Source organism: Phascolarctos cinereus, unplaced genomic scaffold (assembly GCF_003287225.1).
Source record: "Phascolarctos cinereus isolate Bilbo 61053 unplaced genomic scaffold, phaCin_HiC Scaffold_5;HRSCAF=322, whole genome shotgun sequence".
Taxonomy (NCBI): domain Eukaryota; kingdom Metazoa; phylum Chordata; class Mammalia; order Diprotodontia; family Phascolarctidae; genus Phascolarctos; species Phascolarctos cinereus.
This window is the reverse complement of record NW_027555958.1, coordinates 261,673,130-261,693,947: the sequence shown is the minus strand read 5'-3', so window position 1 is coordinate 261,693,947 and position 20,818 is coordinate 261,673,130. Positions and strand designations below refer to the sequence as shown.

At 35.4% G+C, this 20,818-nt stretch overlaps 1 protein-coding gene across 1 annotated transcript in view; it reads left to right on the top strand.

Annotated features, from left to right (window-relative positions):
- DNAH9 (dynein axonemal heavy chain 9) overlaps positions 1-20,818 on the top strand; it is a 458,278-nt gene that overhangs the window by 211,963 nt on the left and 225,497 nt on the right. The window contains 3 exon segments of the mRNA XM_020965915.2: positions 7,942-8,050; positions 8,875-9,022; positions 19,967-20,141. Of these exon segments, the coding sequence (XP_020821574.1) occupies positions 7,942-8,050; positions 8,875-9,022; positions 19,967-20,141 (432 nt within the window).

The following is a 20,818-nucleotide window of genomic DNA, read 5'->3' as shown; positions in this document are numbered from 1 at the left end:
GTTCTTTCTCTGCATGTGGATAGCAATTTCCATCATGAATCTTTTGGAGTTGTCTTAGATTCTTGCGTTGCTGTGAAGAGCCAAGTCTATCAAAGTCAGTCATCCCACAATGTGGCTGTTACTGTGTACAATGTTCTCCTGGTTATGCTCATTTCACTCAGCATCAGTTCATGTAAGTCTTTCCAAGTTTTTTTGAAGTCTGCCTGCTCATGATTTCTTATAGCACAATAGTATTCCATTACATTCATATACCACAACTTGTTCAGCCATTCCCCAATTGATAAGCAGATGCCTCAATTTCCAGTTCTTTGTCACCACAAAAAGAGCTGCTGTAAATATTTTTGTACATATGGGCCCTTTTCTTGTTTTTATGATCTCTTTGGGATGCAGACTTAGAAGTGGTATTGCTGGGTCAAAGGGTATACACAATTTTATAGCCCTTTGGGCATGGTTCCAACTTGCTCTGCAGGATGGTTAGATAGTTCACAACTCCACCAACAATGTATTAGTATTTCAATTTTTCCACATCTTCTCCAGTATTTATCATTTTCCTATTTTGTCATGTTAGCCAATCTGATAGGTGTGATGTGGTACCTCAGAGCCATTTTGATTTGCATTTCTTTAATCAATAATGATTTAGAGCATTTTTTCATATGTCTATAGATAGCTTTAATTTCTTCCTCTGAGAACTTCCTGTTCATATGCTTTGACAATTTTATCAATTGGGGAATGACTTGTATTCTTATATATTTAACTCAGTTCTCTACATATTTTAGAAATGAGGCCTTTATCAGAGACACTAGTTGTAAAAATTGTTCCCGGTTTTCTGCTTCCTTCCTAATCTTGGATGCATTGGCTTTATTTGTGCAAAAACATTTCAATTTAACATAAAATCAACCATTTTGCATTTCAGAATATTATCTATTCTTGTTTGGTCATAAATTCTTCCCTTTTCCATAGATCTGAAAGGTAAACTATTCCTTGCTCTTCTAGTTTGCTTGTAATATCAGTCTTTAGATCTAAATCCTATATCCATTTTGACTTTATCTTGGTAGGGGGGTTAAGATGTTGGTCTCCCATACATTTTTTCCAGTTTTCCTAGCAGTTTTTGCTAAATGTTAATTTCTTATCCCAGAAGCTCAAGTGTTGGGATTTATCAAATAGTAGATTAGTATAGTCACTGACTGTTGTGTCTTGCATACCTAACCTATTCCACTGATCCACCATTCTATTTCTTAGCCAGTACCAAGTAGTTTTAATGATTGCTGCTTTATAATACAATTTAAGATCAGCTACAGCTAGGCCACCTTGCATTTCTTTTCATTAGTTCCTTTGATATTCTGGACTTTTTGTTCTTCCAGATGAATTTTGTTATTGTTTTTTCTAGCTCTATAAAATAATTTTTGGTAGTTTGATTGGTATGGCACTAAATAAATAAATTAGCTTAGGTAGAATTGTCATTTTTATTATATTAGGTTGGCCTACCCATGAGCAACTGATATTTTTCCAGTTATTTAGATCTGACTTTATTTGTGTGAAAAGTGTTTTATAGTTGTGTTCGTATAGTTCCTGGTTTTGTTTTGGCAGGTAGACTCCCAAATATTTTATAGTGTCTACAGTAATTTTAAATGGAATTTCTTTTTCTATCTCTCGCTGCTGGGCTTTGTTAGTAGTATATAGAGATGCTGATGATTTATGTGAATTTATTTTATATCCTGCAACTTTGTTTAATTTGTTTATTGTTTCAAGTAATTTTTTACTTGATTCTCTAGGATTCTCTATACTATCATATCATCTGCAAAGAGTGATAGCTTTTTTTCTTTTTTTCCCATTCTAATTCCTTCAATTTCTTTTTCTTCTCTAATTGTTACCACTAACATTTCTAGTACAACATTGAATAACAGTGGTGATAATAGACATCCTTGTTTCACCTGTGAACTTATTGGAAATGCTTCTAGTTTAGCCCCATATCATTAAATGCTTGCTGATGGTTTTTGATAGATATTATCTATCATTTTAAGGAAGACTCCATTTATTCCTATGCTCTCTAGTGTTTTTAATAGGAATGGGTGTTGTATTTTGTCAAATGCTTTTTCTGGCTCTATTGAGATAATCATATGATTTCTGTTAGTTTTGTTATTGATATGGTCAACTATGCTGATAGTTTTCTTAATATTGAACCAGCCCTGCATTCCTGATATAAATTCTACTTGGTCATAGTGTATTATCCTTGAGATAAGTTGTTCTAATCTCTTTGCTAATATTTTATTTAAAATTTTTGCATCTATATTCAATAGGAAGATTGGTCTGTAATTTTCTTTCTCTGTTTTGGCTCTTCCTGGTTTAGGTATCAGCATCATGTTTGTATCATAAAAAGAATTTGGTAGGACTCCTTCACCTATTTTCCCAAATAGTTTATATAGTGTAGGAATTAGTTGATCTTTAAATGTTTGATAAAATTCACTTGTAAATCCATCTGGCCCTGGAGATTTTTTCTTAGGGATTTCACTGATGGCTTGTTCAATTTCTTTTTTCTGAAATGGGGTTAAGTATTTTGTTTCCTCTTCTCTTAATCTGGGCAATGTATATTTTTTGTAAATATTCATCCATTTCACTTAGATTGTCAAATTTATTGGCATACACTTAGGCAAAATAGCTCCTAATTATTGTTTTGATTTCTTCTTCGTTGGTGATGAATTCACCCTTTTCATTTTTGATGCTAGTAATTTGGTTTTCTTCTTTTTTTAATCAAATTAATCAAAGGTTTATCTATTTTATTGATTTCTTCATAAAACCAGCTCTTATTTTTATTCAGTAATTTTCTTAATTTCAATTTTATTAATCTCTCCTTTGGTTTTCAGAATTTCTAACTTGGTATTTAATTGGGGATTTTAAATTTGTTCCTTTTCTAGCTCTTTCAGTTGCATGCCCAATTCATTGATCTCTTCTTTCTCTATTTTATTCACATAAGCATTTAGAGATATAAAATGTTCCATAAGGACCGCTTTTGCTGCATCCCATAAGTTTTGGTATGTTATCTCATTATTGTTATTCTCTTGGATGGAGTTATTGATTGTTTCTATGATTTGCTGTTTGACCCACTCATTCTTTAGGATTAGATTATTTAGTTTCCAATTAATTTTTAGTCTGTCTTTGCATGGCCCTTTATTCCATGTAATTTTTGTTGCATCATGATCTGAAAAGGATATATTTAATATTTCTGCCTTTCTGCATTGGATTATGAGGTTTTTATGCCCTAGTACATGGTCACTTTTTGCGTAGGTGCCATGTACTGCTGAGAAAAAGGTGTATATTCCTTTCTGGCCTCATTCAGTTTTTTCTAGAGGTCAACCATATTTAACTTTTCTAAGATTCTATTGATCTCCTTAACTTCTTTCTTGTTCATTTCGTGGTTAGATTTATCTAGTTCTGAGAGGTGGATATTGAAATGCCCCACTTGTATAGTTTTGCTGTCTATTTCTTCCTGTATCTTCCTTAACTTCTCCTTAAGAATTTGGCTGCTGTAATACTTGGTGCCTTTTACTAGGATGTAGTTTCCTTCCTTATCTCTTTTAATTACTTCTATTTTTGCTTTTGCTTTGTCTGAGATCAGGATTCCTTTTTTTTTTACTTCGGCTGAAGCATAATATTATTCTGCTCCAGCCTTTTACCTTTACTCTGTGTGTATCCACCTGCTTCATATGTGTTTCTTGTAAACAGAATATTTTAGGATTATGGTTCTTAATCCGCTCTGCTGTCTGTTTCTGTTTTATGGGAGAGTTCATTCCATTCACATTCACAGTTATGATTTGCTATTTGTGTCTTCTCCATATTATTCCTTCCTCCCTGTTTATGTTTTTTTCTCTTTTTCCCTTTCCCTCCTCAGTAGGGGAAAGGTTTAATGCTGAAGGTGGTACTTCAACTGTATCTTAAAAAGAGAGTACATTATAGGTATGGGAATACCACTGGAAGTATGAGAAATGGGAGTGTTATATGTAAAGAATAGAAGGAAGGCCAGTTTGGCTAGATGGCAGATTAAGGCATGGAGTAATATATAATGAGTCTCCAAACATAGATTGGGACTAAGTTGTGAAGAGCTTTAAAAGCTAAACAAAGGAATTTATATTTGATCCTTGAAGTAATAAGAAGCCAATGGAGTTGATAAAGTATGGGAAGCACATGGTAAGTTCTGCATTTAAAAAAAATTTTCTTTGGCAGCAGTGATCAGTGATCAGTGGTTGGACTGAAGTGGTGACAGTTGAGGCATGGAGACCAGTTAGATGACTGTGGCAATAATCTAGATGAGAGATAATGAGGGTCTGAATTAAGTTGACAGCTGTGTGAGTGGAGAGAAGTGGTTTCATGTAAGAGATGGTATCAAAGTAGCAAGGGCAAGATTTGATAGCTGATCAGAAATGTGGAGTAAGGGGAAATAAGGAGCCCAAGATAATGCTGCAGTTATGAACCTCAGAGCCTAAAAGAATATTGATGACTTTGACAGAAATAAAAAGTACTTGAGAAGGTGAGGGTTTGAGATGAGAAGATAATGAGCTTAATTTCACAAATATTGAGTGGTAAGCTATCTCTGGGACATTCAAGCTAAAATGTCTAGTTCTGGTTATACGGGACTGAAGCTCATTAAAGAGAATAGGGCTGGAGACATAGATAGATAGATAGATAGATAGATAGATAGACAGACAGATAGACAGACAGACAGACAGACAGATAGATAGATAGTAGATATATATATATATATATATATATATATATATATATATATAGATAGATATATAGATATATATATATTGTTGTGGTTGTTCAGTCATTTCAGTCATGCCCAACTTTTTGTGACTCCATTTGGGATTTTCTTGGCAGAGATACTGGAGTGGTTTGCCATTTACTTCTCCAGCTCATTTTACAGTTGAGGAAACTGAGACAAACAGAGTTAAGTGACTCATCCAGGGTCACACAGCTAGTAAGTGTTTGAGGCCAGATTGGAATTCAGGTCTTCCTGCATCCAGTCCCAGCCCTCTATCCACTACACCACCTAGCTGTCCTTCAGACCAATTAGTGATCAGGAGACCTAAGGCAAAACCACAGAAGTTCATTTTCCCACCCCAAGTTCATGAATTTGGCATAAGGCAGGTGACCAAGGCAGAAACTGTGGAGCAGGGATGAGCCTGCAGCTCTATGGATGTGACCCCAGTAACTGTCTAATAAAGCTACACTCAGGGACAAGTCTAAAGTTGTGTTATCTAGATCCAAATCAGAGACTGGAAAGTCTAGGAGGACAACATCCAGACCATGCCTTGGATCAAACCATTTAGGGTCCACTGAAAGTATGTAGTTCCTGACTCCTGTAATCCTTGAAGAATATATCACTTATTACACATAGAAAGCAGCAGGAGGATTCCAGTGAATACAAGTTTAGACCACAACATTCCTTCAAGAAGTGTGTAGAGCCTGGTTCTAACACAGAGTATCGATCTGAGAAGTAAAACTGGAAGAAAGAGTAAACAAAAAAGACTTCCTCAATGAAAAACTATTATGGTGCCAGGGTTGCCTAAGACACAACCTCAGGAGGACATTAATTCCAAAACACCTATCAGCAAGACCTCAAAGAAAACATAACTTGATCATAAAGTCAATTCTAATTCCTAGAGAATATGAACAAGGGTTTGAATCAAGCATCTCCTAATTAAGCATCTAAAATTTGAGTTTTCAGGTCCAAAAAAAAAGTCCTGCAGTAGCCATAAATAAACAGTTCAATTACCAAGGAGTCAGAGTCAAGATCACATAATGTTTAGCAGCTGCCACTTGTGAAGGAACAGAGAGTGGAGAATATAATATTCCAAAAGGTAAAAGATAGTCTTACAAGCAAGAATAACTTTAACCTGCAAAACTAACTATGATCCTATGGGAGTGAGGAACGGCTGGGGGAAAGATAATTAATGAAATAGGGAACTTCTAAGCATTCCTAATGAGAAGACTACAGTTTAGTAGAAATTTTCAAATACAAATAGACTTGGTTAAAAGAGATATGGGAAAACTACATTTTACTGAAACATATTGAGAGTGGACAAACATGTTTATATTTCAATATGAAATATGACAAGATACCTCCCCTACTCCTTTGCAGACTAAGGTCTATGATTGTAGAATATTGCATATATTTTCAGATTTTTTAAAAAAATTATGTTGATTGATTTTGTGGGGTATTTTTCACTTCCTATTTTTTCTTTTTTAAGTTCTTTTTAAAAAATATGCTTTGTTACTTAGGATAACACTCTTGGAGGGGCAAAGAGAAGAGTTAATAGGGGGAATTTAGGTGACATAAAAATAAAAGATATCCATAAAAATTTATTTTAGAAAAAGTAAAACAACTACTGAATTTATAAAATACTTGGGGGTCTGCCTACCAAGAAACACAAAGGAACTGTACGAATTAAAATACAAAGACCCTATTTCAAAAATAAATTAAATTAAATATTGTCAGCTATGTGGCACAGTAGAGTGCTTGAGCTGGAATCAAGAAGACCTGATTTCAAATCTAGCCTTAGATATAAGTGCTCTATTCTTGTTGCAGTCAGCTTCTACTCCTTTTCCTTCTCATTCCCTCACCCAGAGGAATATCCTAGTACCTAATTAAAGAAATGAAACATGTATAGGTAATGTTGCAATCTATGTATATAGCTAGGTAGAATGAAGAAATAAGTCAAGGCTGAGAACTTGGGGGATAATAAGGAGTTGGTGGAAACATCTAAATGGATATTGAAGATGATTAGTAAAAAGCACAAGAGTTGGGTCTAAGGTAAGTTGGGGGTAAGAGGACTATTAGCCAGGTATTGAACTCCTTAAGAAAGGAGAATGAGTTGATGAGGGTAAATTTGGACTGAGTTGACAATTTTGATTGAGTATATTTCAAAGAAAGATAGGTTGCAGAATGAAGGATGTGAAGAGTTAGTACAGAGCAAGAGGTGGTATTATTATTATTGTTAGATATTGTTATTAATATTGCTATTGTTATTGCTGGCATTTCTATATTGCTTTAAGATGTTCAAACTGCTTTATGTGTATTATCTCATTTTATATTCACAATAACCCTAGAAATTAAGTGTTATTATTATCCCCATTTTACAGATAAGGAAACTGAGACAGAGGTTAAGTGGCTTACCCAGGGTCACACAGCTAGGAGGTTTCTGAGGGCAGATTTGAAGTCAGATCTTCTTGACTACAAGTCCAGTGCACTGTCCACTGTGTCACCTTGCTGCCTAACTCCCTCTCCAAGACTAACTTATTGGGTAAATGAGAAAAGGTACAACTAGTGCTGGAGACGAAAACAGGAGTTGTAGTGTCATCAGAGGAGAGCCAAATCTCAGTGAGGACTGATCAATAGAAAGAATGTGAGAGGAGAAGATCCAAGATGAAGGGGAGTTCGTTGACTTTAGATCAGAAATTCCAGAAGACATAGTAGAAGAAGTGGGCAGTGTCGGAGTGGAATATGAATAGGCTAGAATTCAAGAGAATGGAAGATGGGGCTGAAACAGGCTTCTCTTAAATGTCTGGTTATTGATAAGGACAAAAAAAGGAGAAGCCATAGGAGTTGGTAGTACAAAGTAGTAGATGAGTAGAAAATTTCACAGAATACCAGGTAAACTTAAGATTTCTATAACTGTTTCGTAATAGTCTTTATTTTCTTCCTTTGTTAAATAAATTATAAGTATTATCTTTAAAATATCATTTGCTACAATTGAATCTTGAATGAAAAACCCCAGTAATAGTTTGTGTTATGAGCCCAACATGAGGGATCAAACTTTCAACTTGGGCCTTAGCAGCATGTTTTAGTGAATATACTTGAGAAGGGCCATCATCCTATATCTCCTCCTTTAAGAGTGGACTGTGGGATAGATAACTTCTTAGAACCAATACTTTTGTTTCCAGGTTCTGACTCTGGCAAGCAATGAAAGAATCGCCCTGAATCCAACTATGAGGCTACTGTTTGAGGTTAACCACTTGCGCACAGCCACCCCTGCCACGGTCTCCAGAGCAGGTACATCTCTGATGAATGGAAATACCAAGTTGGAAAAAGATTTCTTCAATTTAACACATGCCTTTGTTGGTTCCTGGGGGGTTAATAAAGGGATTGGGTGTTAACAAGGCCAGGAAAACCCAGATCTTGCCTAGTCTTCTGCCCAAATCTGGATTCACTTTAATTATTTTTTAGATTAAAGTACAAAGTACTGCAGAATGCTGCCTACAAGGAGAATTATCTGGTTTTTTCCCTTGATCATAAAATTTCAGCATTCAGATATGAGACAAGTAGCATATATTCTTGAACAAATACATGTGTCCAGCATATCATATTCAGAGATAACTCTGTGGTTGAGGAATAAAGTCGCCCCCAAAGGTAGTCATTTAACATATGAGGGCAGGTGTCTGTAAAGTAATTTGTAGCTAGTTCCTGGACACCCTATCATGAAATATGGTGTAGTATTACAATTCTAGTAGAAAATATTAATGGAGATATTCACATCTTAGATATTATTGGAGCTTAGCCTCCTCAGTCTCCAAATATGAAATTTCTCAACTCTCCCTTTTCCTGATAATAGAATGGGGAGAAAACATTTGTTTATCCTCCAGCCAAATGTGAGATTCTCCTAAAAGCTTTCTTAGCATCAAGCCCTTTGTGAACCTCGAACTATGTCTTTGTACTGAGGGTGTTTTGTCTCCTTCAAATCCTGATAAAATTCCCTTGTATGAAAAAAAGTTCTACTTCTATAGAATACACACACACACACACACACACACACACATACATACATACATACATACATACATACATACATATAAGACTTCTCTTTCTTGTTCCACCAGGAATACTGTACATCAACCCCACAGACCTGGGTTGGAATCCTCCAGTGAGTAGCTGGATTGACAAGAGGGATATACAGTCTGAACGAGCTAACCTGACCATTCTGTTTGACAAGTATCTGCCACCTTGCCTGGACATACTCAGAACACGGTAAATCAAAGAATAGGGAAAGATGTGATTTAAACCTTTTAGAAGCTGGAATATATCCTACGTTTCTAATTCTGTCCAATATCTCAGGTACACTGCTACTATTCTAGCCTATCTTGAAACTGTATATCCTAAGTTACTGTTCTCTAAGGTAAGTCAAATGGCAAAAAGTGACGTATATTGGAATTTATCATATTCATGCTACTTACTGGCTAAGACAAGGGATCTGGATCATGACTAACACCATGGTGTTCCTTATGGCCCTTCCTTAATATGGTCTGAAGGCTCTCTTAGTCTTAGTGTGAGGAGGGCAATTGATCCATAAGCAAACCTAGAGATGAAGATGGGAGCTATATGCTTGGAATAAGTCTGGCTTTCTGATGCTGGGTGCTTATTCAGGAACATTTCCTCTTCTGGGATTCAGGATTAAGGCTGTTGTGGGAGATTATTCAAATAACACTCCCAACCCTGTGATAGTTACCATACTCTTTGTCTCTTTCCCTACATACAATGCTAATTATTCTTACAAAGATGTGAACAGCTTTCTAAGATGGATCAGTATCATTGTGTTAATGGTCTTTTCCCTCTTCATTTTACCATTCCAGCAGTAGAGTTGCCCAAACCCAGGGCATTTTCACTTTTGATTATGTTTCTACTAACTGTGGTGTACTAATAAAGTGCTATAGGGTGCAAACATTGCATATATGTGTTACCTACATGTCATACTGAACTGAACTCTCTCCGCCAGGCTCTCCATTCCAGTACTCATTCCAGCAGCTCAAGGTAGTATCCTCAGAGAGGTGGCCACATAGCTACTACTCATTCTCAGGGTACCAGGGATAACCTTGCTATTGGTGGGAATATGCTCCTACTACTTACCATTGTAACTCACCTTTGTACTTCCCATTTACCCAGTCAGTCACAATGACACTTAAACATAAAACTTTTACTAAGCAATAAGGAGAAGCAAGCATAATCACAGTATTTATTCAAAAGAAGGGGAAAGCAGAAGTAATCAAAGTATAGCCATTTGTCCACAAACTTGGGACATACTTTCCTACCAGTTTACAGTGTCTGGGAGCGTAAAGTGGTCATATATTTATAGGAACTTAGAAATGATGCACACAAATAGAGAAAGCAGTATTCCTGGGGGTACAAAAAAGAGAAATCTAATGTATATTTTACAGAACATTTGTCTTCACACAAGGGAGTTTTATCTAGTTTTTGAAGGAGACCAACCATATTCAGTACAAAGCACACAGTAGAGAAATTCATGTGACCAGAGCAACTCATGACTGAGCTCCAGCATGGATGTCAGTGATTTCTTTTAGGAAATAATCTGCACCACACATAACCTGCTCTTTTTCTGAAACTCTCTGCTCTTCTGCTGAGTGAAGGCATTTCTCTGCTATCAAAGCACTATTAAGCTCCTTTAGTAAATCTGCAGTATTATATACCTTCATTGAAGGAGCAGTTCTCTCATGTCTAGAATCTGCCAAGCTACATAGGTGTGTTCTTTATGGGTCGTAAGGACCTCTCAAGTCATCTGTGTCAGTAAGAAGCAATACAGGCAAGCCCTTCAGAGATTTTTGCTTCTCTACAATGAATTCCCAGGAGCTGAAAAAGCCTGTTTGTCTTTTGTCAACTCTCTGACACACCTATGCCAAAGAAGCTACTTCTTTGCTGAAATTCTTTCAAGCAGGCAGAAATATCTACCATCAATTTCTCTCTTGAAGTGATTGTAGTGTCTTTTCATCTTCTCACTCATTTTCTTCTATAGCTTTTTATGCCTCAAATGAGGGCCTCCTAATGAGCAGTGACCATCTACATCTCAGGTTGATAAACTCAAAATCCATAGTTCTAACAGGAATAACCATAAACAAACTTCTCAAAGCACCCAAACAGTTCTGTGCTTATAGTTTCTCATCTTTATCTTCAAAACCCCAGAAGTGTCATATATAAATGAACTGATGGATAGCAATGCCTTGCAGACACCTCAATCTTTGGTCACTACTTTTGTCTTTGAGCTACTTTCATACAATTCCTCTCAGCATATTTACCTGAGGGATTTTTATCTCAGGTCTTTAGATCTGTCTCAAATTGCCTTTATCACATGAGTAGCTTTTATTGCCCCTAATATAAAAAGGAGAAGTACTATATGTAATACTGATCCTCATTTTAAGAATACATATATCCATCCATAAAACATTCTCTATAGAATATAAATATGTATCATTCCTGTGTCTTTTTATGTTGAATTCAGATCTTTTTGCTCTTAGTTGATTTTTTTCTATGCTCCATTTTCCACTTTGTAATTTATTCAGCATGGTCAGGCCTTGAAAGAATATGTGAGAGAGAATTATAGGACATGGATATTTAGCATGGGCAAGTATATTGTCTGGTTGGATGGGTTCAGTATGATTTTGGTTACCAAGGATGTTCAGAGGCCTAGAGGTACTTTGCCGTAATTATTAAGGGATGGTTTATTTTTAAATACTTTTGATGGCTAGCCTAGCCTACCCCATAGCAATAAAACCTATCGCTATTATTTTTTTCATCCTGCACTTGAACAACGAATTACTACACACATACTTGTGTGTGCACATGCACACAAGTATGCATGTATCCACAAAAATACATACCCATGCCACTTCCCCCACTCCAAACCAAAATGTAATACTTCTAAGGAATAGAGAATCTAGCTTCTTGAATGCTTCAACTATTAAAACTAAAGGATTTTTTTAAATACTTCATAAGATTTCTGGGCCTCTGTTTTCTTATCTTTAAAACAAAAAGTTGAGCTAGAAAATCTCTAAAAGCTCTAAATCACATGATTCACTTCATATTGCAAACTTTCTTTGCCTTAGTGAATGATTCTTCATTATTGCGGGCCAAAAAAATCAAAATCATAACTTATTTACTAACTTCCTGGTGTGATGTTTTGCAGAACTTATTTAAGCTACTTTTCAAAAGAAAGTCCTTTTCTAGAATCTTATGTGATATCATTCTGGTTCAGTGTAAGACCTTTCAGTGATTGTACTCTATGGAATAGCCTTTTAAAATCGAAGTTCATCTTTATACTAAATAAGATATTGTAGTAGTAGCTGTCATCATCATCATCGTCATCGTCATCACAGATCTTACAAGTTATTGGCAAGGGTTTTGTACTGTGACTCATCTTCATAGATATGAAAGTTAAATGGAAGGAAAAGAAAGGGGAGGGGACAAAAGGGAAGGGAAGAAAATATATGGCATTATATGATATGACATGCTAGGCCAGACCTTTAAGGAACAACAAATTTAGAGGATATAAAATGGATAGTGAGCTAGCAAAGAAGGCTGATAAGAAGTAGATGAACAGGAGGAGAACTAGAAGAGAATAATGTCATGAAAACCTGGAGGGAGAGTATCCGGGAGGAGATAGTTGTCAGTAGTGTCAAATAAGGCATAGAGGTAGAAAAGAATGAGGACTAAGGGGGAAAACATTAAATTTTACAATAAAACAATCATCAGTATCTTTGGAGAGAGGTAGGAAAGCCAGATTGCAAAGGATTAAAGAATTAAAGAGTAAATGGAAAAAGGAAATCAAAGTAATAAGGGTAGATAGTTCTATCTAGTAGTTTGACTGAGAAAGGGAGGAGAGAGCAGCTAGGTAGGTAGAGTGCTGGGCCTGAAGTCAGGAAGACTCATCATCCTGAGTTCAAATCTGGCCTCAGACACTTACTAGCTGTGTGACATTGGGCAAGTCACTTAACCCTGTTTGCCTCAGTTTCCTCATCTGTAAAATGAGCTGGAGAAGGAAATGGCAAATCTCTCCAGTAGCTTTGCTAAGAAAACCCCAAATGGGGTCCTGGAGAGTTGGACACAACTGAAATGACTGAATAACAAGCTTGAACATCTGTGATGGTAGAAACACTTTCTTTCCTGAGAATTCCCTATACCAATGAAATTATTGGTCTAGACCAAAATATTTTGTTATTAATAATAATAATAATTTATATTTATAAGGTACTTTAGCATTTGCAAATCACTTAGTAAATATTATATTTCAAATCAGTTCATAATAACCCTATGACTTAGGTGTTACTACTTTGATTTTACAGATTTAGAATGTGAAATTCCCAGAAATGGTGACTTGCCATGGTTATACAGTTAGTGAGAAAGGCAGTATCTGAACTCAGTTCTTCCTGACTTCAAGTCTAGTGCTCTATACATTGCATCACCTGTTTGCCTCCGTATATACCCGAATGTTTATATTGACACTTTTTGTTGTAGCAAAGGACTGGAAACAAAATAGATTCCTATTGATTAGGTGAATGATTAAACAAATTGTAATGCATAAATATAATAGGATATTAGTTAGTTACTGTAATAAATGGCAAACATGATGAATATAGAGAAGCTGGAGCCAGAGAAACAAAATATACGACTTCAACAATGTAAATCAAAAAACAACCACCATGAAACAATCAAAACTGAATGTTGCAGAATCATAAAAAAGCCGCAAAGAAGAGATATGAAAAGACATTTCCCCTGTCTTTTTACAGAGAAGAGGAGTCTATATATGTAAAACATTGCATATAACATCATTTCTAATGCATTATAACTTTTAATATATTTATTTTTGACTGATTTTCTTCTCTTTCCATTTTTCTTATAAAAAAAACCTAGTAATAAGTACAGTGGTCTTCACTTATTGGTTCTACCATTTTCTACCACATATGTGTGTGAGTGAACATTTTTACTTTATTCTAACTGAAGATACAGAAATAAAATCTATGCAGAACCAGATTTAAAATTGTGTCTGGTGTTGAGTAAGTTTATATATGATTATTATAGCATGTAAATATCTAAATTGACTTATTTTATTAAGAATGTTATTTATATTCAACAAAATTTGAAAAATAAAGAAATTTAATATAAAGTCTTGCAAATAACAGTAAGCATATGAGGTATTTTTGGATTACATCTTTTAATTCTTACCAAATGACCTACACAACATATTTATAATTATTTTATAATTTATAATTATAAATATATTTAGACTTTCCATAGTTATAGGAATAATAAGTTTTACATTTTATAAATATAGTTGTATAATATAAAGTTTAATTTGAAGCTTTTGGGGGGACAAAAGTTATCATTGTAGTTATTATAAGCACTTAATAAATAAAACCATAAGAATAAGTGGTATATTAAATTGCCCCAGGATTCATAGAAATTTTTTTGTGGTTGCTGTTGAAAGAGTTTTGTGGAACAAAAGTATTAGGAACCACTATTATAAGGAATGGTGTTCTGGAAAAGGAAGAGAGGAACATATGGAGAAGTCTGGATGATGTAAAAACAAAAGTAATCAATAAAAATCTAATAATAGAAAAAAATCAAACACCAAGCAATAAAGGTCATAGAATGATTACAATCAGTTGCAAGTCACAGTCAAGACTTGGGAAATTTTTAGTTTCTCTGTAAGGGCCATTAATTAATCATTTTACATTTCCTATTCACTGAATCACTGCCTTGTCATAGAGGAGGGGCTTTCATAGCTCAATGAAACTATGAGTTATGCCATTCAGGATTACTCAAGAAGGACAGGTCATGGTGGAGAGTTCTGACAAAAAGTGATCCACTGGATAAGGAAATGGCAAACCGCTTCAGTATCTTTACGAAAAAAATCTCAGACTATTAAAATGATAAAGGAGATGACATAGGAAGATAAGCCCATCAGGTCTGAAGGAGTCCAATACAAACTAGGGAAGAGTGGAAAACAGCTACAGGTAGCTCCAGTACTAATGAAGCAGTTAGTCAAAACTGAAAAGAAACTCAGCTGCAGATGCATCTAGGGATGAAAGGAAAGTCTGATGCTGTAAAGATAAATGTCACATACAAATCTGGAATGTAAGATCTATGAACCAAGGTAAACTGGACGTGGTCAAATAAGAGATGAAAAGATTAAACATTGACATTTTGGGTGTCAGTGACTTAAATGGACTTGAAGTGAATTAACTCAGATGATGAATTTAACTCAGATAATTACTACATATACTATTGTGGGAAAGAATCCTGTAGAAGAAATAGGGTAATCTTCATAGTCAATAAAAAGGTGAGAAAAGCAGTACTGAGGTATAATCTCAAAAATGATACAATGATATCTGTTCAAATCCAAGCAAACTATTCAACATCACAGTAATACAAGTCTGTGTTTTAACCATGATGCCAAAGTGGCCAAAGTTGGTTAGTTTTATGAAGACCTGTGACATCTTCTAGAAAGAAGAAAAAAAAGTCACATTCCTCATAAAGGATTAGAATGCTAAAGTAGGAAATCGAAAGCTAATTGGAATAACAGGCAAGTTTGGCATTGGAGTACAAAGGCCAAAGCAAGGCAGAGATTAATAGTTTTGTCAAGATAACTAATTGGTCATAGCAAACACTCTTTTTCAACAACCCGAAAGAGACTCTACACGTGGACATCACCAGATAGTCAATACAGAAATCAGACTGATTATATACTTTGCAACCAAAAGTGTAAAAACTCCATATAGTCAGTTAAAACAAGACCTGGAGCTTACTGCGGCTCGGATCATGAGCTTCTTATTGCAAAATTCACACTTAAATTGAAGAAAATAGGGAAAATCATCGGACCATATAGGTAATGAACTAAATAACATGCCTTATAACTATGAAGTGTCAGTGATTAATAGATTTGAGGGATTAGATTTGGTACATAGAGTGCCTGAAGAACTATGGACAGAGGTTCACAGTATTGTATTGAAGGCAGCAATAAAAAACATCCCAAAGAAAAAGAAGAGCAAGAAAGCAAAATGGTTGTCCGATGAGACTTCATAAATACCTGAGGAAAGAAGGAACGTGAAAGTTAAAGAAGAAAGGGAAAGACACCCAGTCTGAATGCAGAATTCCAGAGAACAGCAAGGAGATATAAGGTTTTCTTAAATAAGCAATGCAAACAAATGGAAGAAAAATAGAATGGGAAAGACAAGCTCTCTTCAAGAAAATGAGAGATATCAAGGGAAAATTTCCTGCAAACTGGCCATGATAAAAGACAAAAATGCTATGAATTTAACAGAAGCCAAAGAGATAAAGATGTTACCAACAGCTGTACCATTTTTGTCTTTTATCAATGGTGTGGTTACATATGTAGGGCCAGACACCCTAGAGAATGAAGTCAAATGGACGTCAATGGAAGCATTGATAACAATAAGGCTAGTGGAGATGATGGAATTCCAGCTGAGCTATTTAAAAGAGGATGCTATTAAAGTACTGCACTTGATATGCCAGCAAAGGAAAACACAACAGTGACCACTACATTAGAAAAGATCAGTTTGTGTCCCAATCCTAAAGAAGGACAATGCCAAAGAATGTTCAAATTACCAAACAATTGCATTCACTTCACACACCAGCAAGCTTGTGCTTAAGATTCTGCCAGTGAGGATTCAGCAATATGTGAACTGAGAACTGCCAAAACAGCAAAGTGATTTTCAAAGAGGCAGAGGAACTAGAGACCAAATTGCCAACATTTGCTGGATTATAGAGAAAAGCAAGGGAGTTCCAAAAAAGATCTTTATTTCATTGACTACAATAAAGCCTTTGACTGTGTGGATCACAACAAAATGTGGCAAATCCTCAAAGAGATGGGAGTATCAGATAATTTTACTTGCTTCCTGACTTGCACGTGTATGTGAGCCAAGAAGCAACAGTCAGAACCCAAACATGGAACAACTAATTGGTTTAAGAATAGAAAAGAAGTACAAACACACTATATATTATCACCTTATTTATTTAACTTATATATATGAAATGCCAAGCTGGACAAATCAAAAACTTGAATTAAGGTTGCTGGGAGAAATACCAACAATCTCAGATATGCAAAGGATTCCACAGTAGGTGGTATCTGATAGCAGAAAGTGAAGAGGAATTAAGAAGCCTCATGATGAAGATGAAAGAGAAGAGTGTAAAAACTGTCTTGAAGAGTAACATAAAAAAAGAAAGAAAAAACTAAGATCTTGGCAACTGGTTTCATCACTACCTGGCAAATAGAGGGAGAAGAATTGAAGCAATGTCAGATTTTATGTTCCTTGGCTCTAAGATCATTGCAAACACTGTAGCCATGAAATTAAAAGATACTTGCTCCTTGGAAAGAAAGCTATGGCAAATCTGGACAGCATATTAAAAAGTAGAAATATCACCTTGCTGACAGAGTTCTGTATAATCAAAGCTATGGTTTTTCCATTAGCAGTGTTTGGCTGTGAGAGTCAGACTATAAGGATAGCTGAGCACCACAGTATTGACATTCCAAATTGTGTTGCTGGAGAAGACTTTTGAGAGTCCCTTGGACAGCAAGGAGATCAAATCAGTCAATACCTAAAGAAATTAATTCAGACTATTCTTGGAAAGTCAAATACTTAAATACTTTGGCTTGATGAAGCTTAAATACTTTAACCACATAGTGAGAAGATAAGACTCATTGGAAAAGACACTAATGGTGGGAAAGATTGAAGGCAAAAGGAAAAGGGGATGGCAGAGGAAGAGATGGATAGATAGTGTCATGGAAACAATGAATGTGAACTTGGACAAAGTTCAGCAGATAGTGGATGGTAGAAGGTACTAGCATGCTATGGTCCATGGGATCATGAAGACTTGGACATGACTGAATGACTGACCAATAACTACAATTTATTGAGTACAGCCCAATCAACAAATGGGTTCCTTCTCTCTTCGGGCAACTCTTTTTGACCTCTGCTGCCTTTGCTGCCACAATTTTCTAGTGTCCATAATCCTGCTAGAAAATGCCAGCTATCTTTCAAGATTTCAAAAGGCCTTGTCCCAAAAGAAGGAAGACACAACTGGAAGGCAGCCCCATGCCAGACATTGGCAAGCTTGCTTAGTAGGCCATGAGCATACAGGTTTGGGGCAGTGGAGGGAAGTGTAACTCCCTATCCAACGCTTTTGAATCTCACAGAGTTTTCCTTACACTTCAAAGCCAAGAAAGAAGAAGGCTGAGAGGTGATATCTTCCACTTAGGATATCTACAGACCTACGACTCAGCGTCTTTTTAAAAGATTTTTTAAAATAATAAAGTCAAACATTGGAAATGAAACAACTCTAAAGTATGATTTTATCATCACATCAGGTTAGAGCTATTGAAAATTGAGATGCTATATTCAGAACTTCAATATGTAGCTTACTCATTTTATTTACTCTTTTGATAAAACACCACTATTCCATTTCAAGTTTTTCCATAAAGTATAATTTTACTAAATTTTATTTCTTTGTTTGAACAAGTAATTTTATTAAAAGTAAAATACTTAGCTATGAACAACATAATGTGACTAGATCATCTTGCAGATATGGCTCTTAGTAAGAACTCTTTGTTTTTAAAACCCTTGTATAATGAGAACTTAATATAGCTAATAGGACAACTACTTAAAATTCCTATTGAGTTCTTATGGCGTTTTTGGCTTTTTGAATGGTTTGTGTACCATAATTTCTAAAAGAACTTGTGTTGGAGAATTCTTCAGGAGAATTATAATTTTTAGTCATTGTGTTGGATAGTAAGCAGTCAGAAGATATCTATGTCTGTTGGTGGGACTAAGGGATGCCCCCCTTCCCCATCACACATGTACAGAAGCAAGGCCAAGCCAAGCTTCCATGACTTGATTGGAATTTTAATGGAACAAGACAAGGGTGAAGAGCTGGCAAAAGGATTCTGTAATAATTTTTCTTTTAATACCTTTTTTTGTTTTCAAATCCTGTAAATTCTTTGTTTTGTAAATGAAATCTTATAAAGATCTATCATATCTCCATGCCTTTATGCATCTTATGCAAGACAGCTAAGTAACTAGATTGCAAATATCAAGATCCAAAAAAAAATCTCAAAGAGCTAGATTGACAGGCTGGAGGTAATAAGAAGAAATTTAAAACCTAAATATAATTTCCTTCACTCTGATTCAAAAAATCCACTTTTTAAATTCAAGATAGAGGAGGCAAGGAATCACATTATTTACACACACACACACACACACACATATATGCGTGTATATGTACGTATGAACACTTAATGGACTTCAAAGTCAATATAAGTGAAATGGAAGACAAAAAATAATATGATAATGGGCTACATTTAGAAGGGTACAATGTGTTGAACATGGGAAGTAACAGTCCTGAACTGTTCTGTTCTAAGTCTCAAGTGTTATTGTCAGTTCTGACATGGACCCTTTGGCAGTCTGGTGAAGTCTATGGTTCTCTTTTCAGAATAGTTCTTTTTTCTTTTTTAATGAATACAACAACATGCATGAGATTACAAAGGAAACCCATCATATTGAAATACTTATGCAAAAAAAAGTTTAAGTTTCCAGTCCCCAGGTAAAGAATCCCTTGGACTAGATAATCTTTAAGGCCCTTAACAGTTCTATAGCCTATGATCCTATTCAAAGCCATAATTAAACTGCCAAAGTTTTAATTGAGAGAAACATTTTTGAAGTGAGAAAGAGTTTTTTTCCCACTTTTTGGCAACTGGAGAATTTCTGTAAGGAAAACTAGGAGCATATTTTTTGTTGTTGTTGCAAATTATCAGTGCCTATAGGTATAAATGTATAAGAAAGAGGTATGTAGGATATAAGGGTATTAGAGAAGAGAAACTGGCACTGAAGCCCCAACCACAAGGGTTACCAGGGCTGTATAATAATGTTCCTTTATTTCTCTATAAGAAACAAGTTGGGCTTTGAACACTTTGGTAGAGAGAGGAGGTCTCCTATAATGGATACTATTAACTCTCTTTTTTACCTAGATGGAAAAATTATCAATCAATGGAAATAAGATGGTATTTTAATAGTTTCAAAGAACTAGCAACCTCATAAGGTTTATTCAGTAAAGCATCTAGAATCTCAGTCCCAGTGCTGTTTTATGTGTACACATTTGGTTTTCTCTCTTCAGATTTAAAAAGATTCTTCCAATACCAGAGCAGAACTTGGTTCAAACACTATGTTACCTTCTTGAATGCCTTCTAACAAAGGAAAACAGTCCTGTAGATTGTCCCAAGGAACTTCATGAACTTTATTTTGTGTTTGCTACTATCTGGGCTTTTGGCGGAGTGCTAATCCAAGACCAGGTAAGAGAATAAATTGATGGGAGACATATATACTTTCTTTTGTTCTAACAAACATGTATTGAGCATCAACAGAAGGCAAAGCACTGGACTACGCAATGAGAAAGACAAAAAAGTTTGTTATAAAACTAGTAAGATGAAGTAACAACAAATTGTAGGTTTTCTTGAATGTTAGGATAAAGAATTTGAACTTTACTCCATAAGAAATATAACGCCACTGTCATACATTGATGTCTAATAAGGAGAAATGTCCCCTGACAATTACTGAAAACTAGAAGCCATCCAGGGGCCAGGCCAAAGACCCACATATATAGAGTGGCCATTCCCTTAGACACCACAATAACACAATAGGAGATAACCACAACTAACAATAGAAGAGTCAGTATTTATACATTGTAGGCAAGGTTCAGAAACTGTGCTGTTAACCTTTAGACCTCGAGCCTTTACTGTAACACATATGATTCCACATCCCCAAAGAAGTATCTGTGTTCCATGGAGAATTGAATTTTATAGCATTAAAAACATATATACTTATAAAAAGTAATGTTTAAAAGTATTGAATTTCACTTTCCTTCGTGTGCCCTAGAAGACAGCCTACTTTACTTGGAGTAAGCCGGCTCTATTCTAGGGTGATCCCAGAACTCCTGAGTACCCTTATAATTAACACAGTCAGTGAGTCA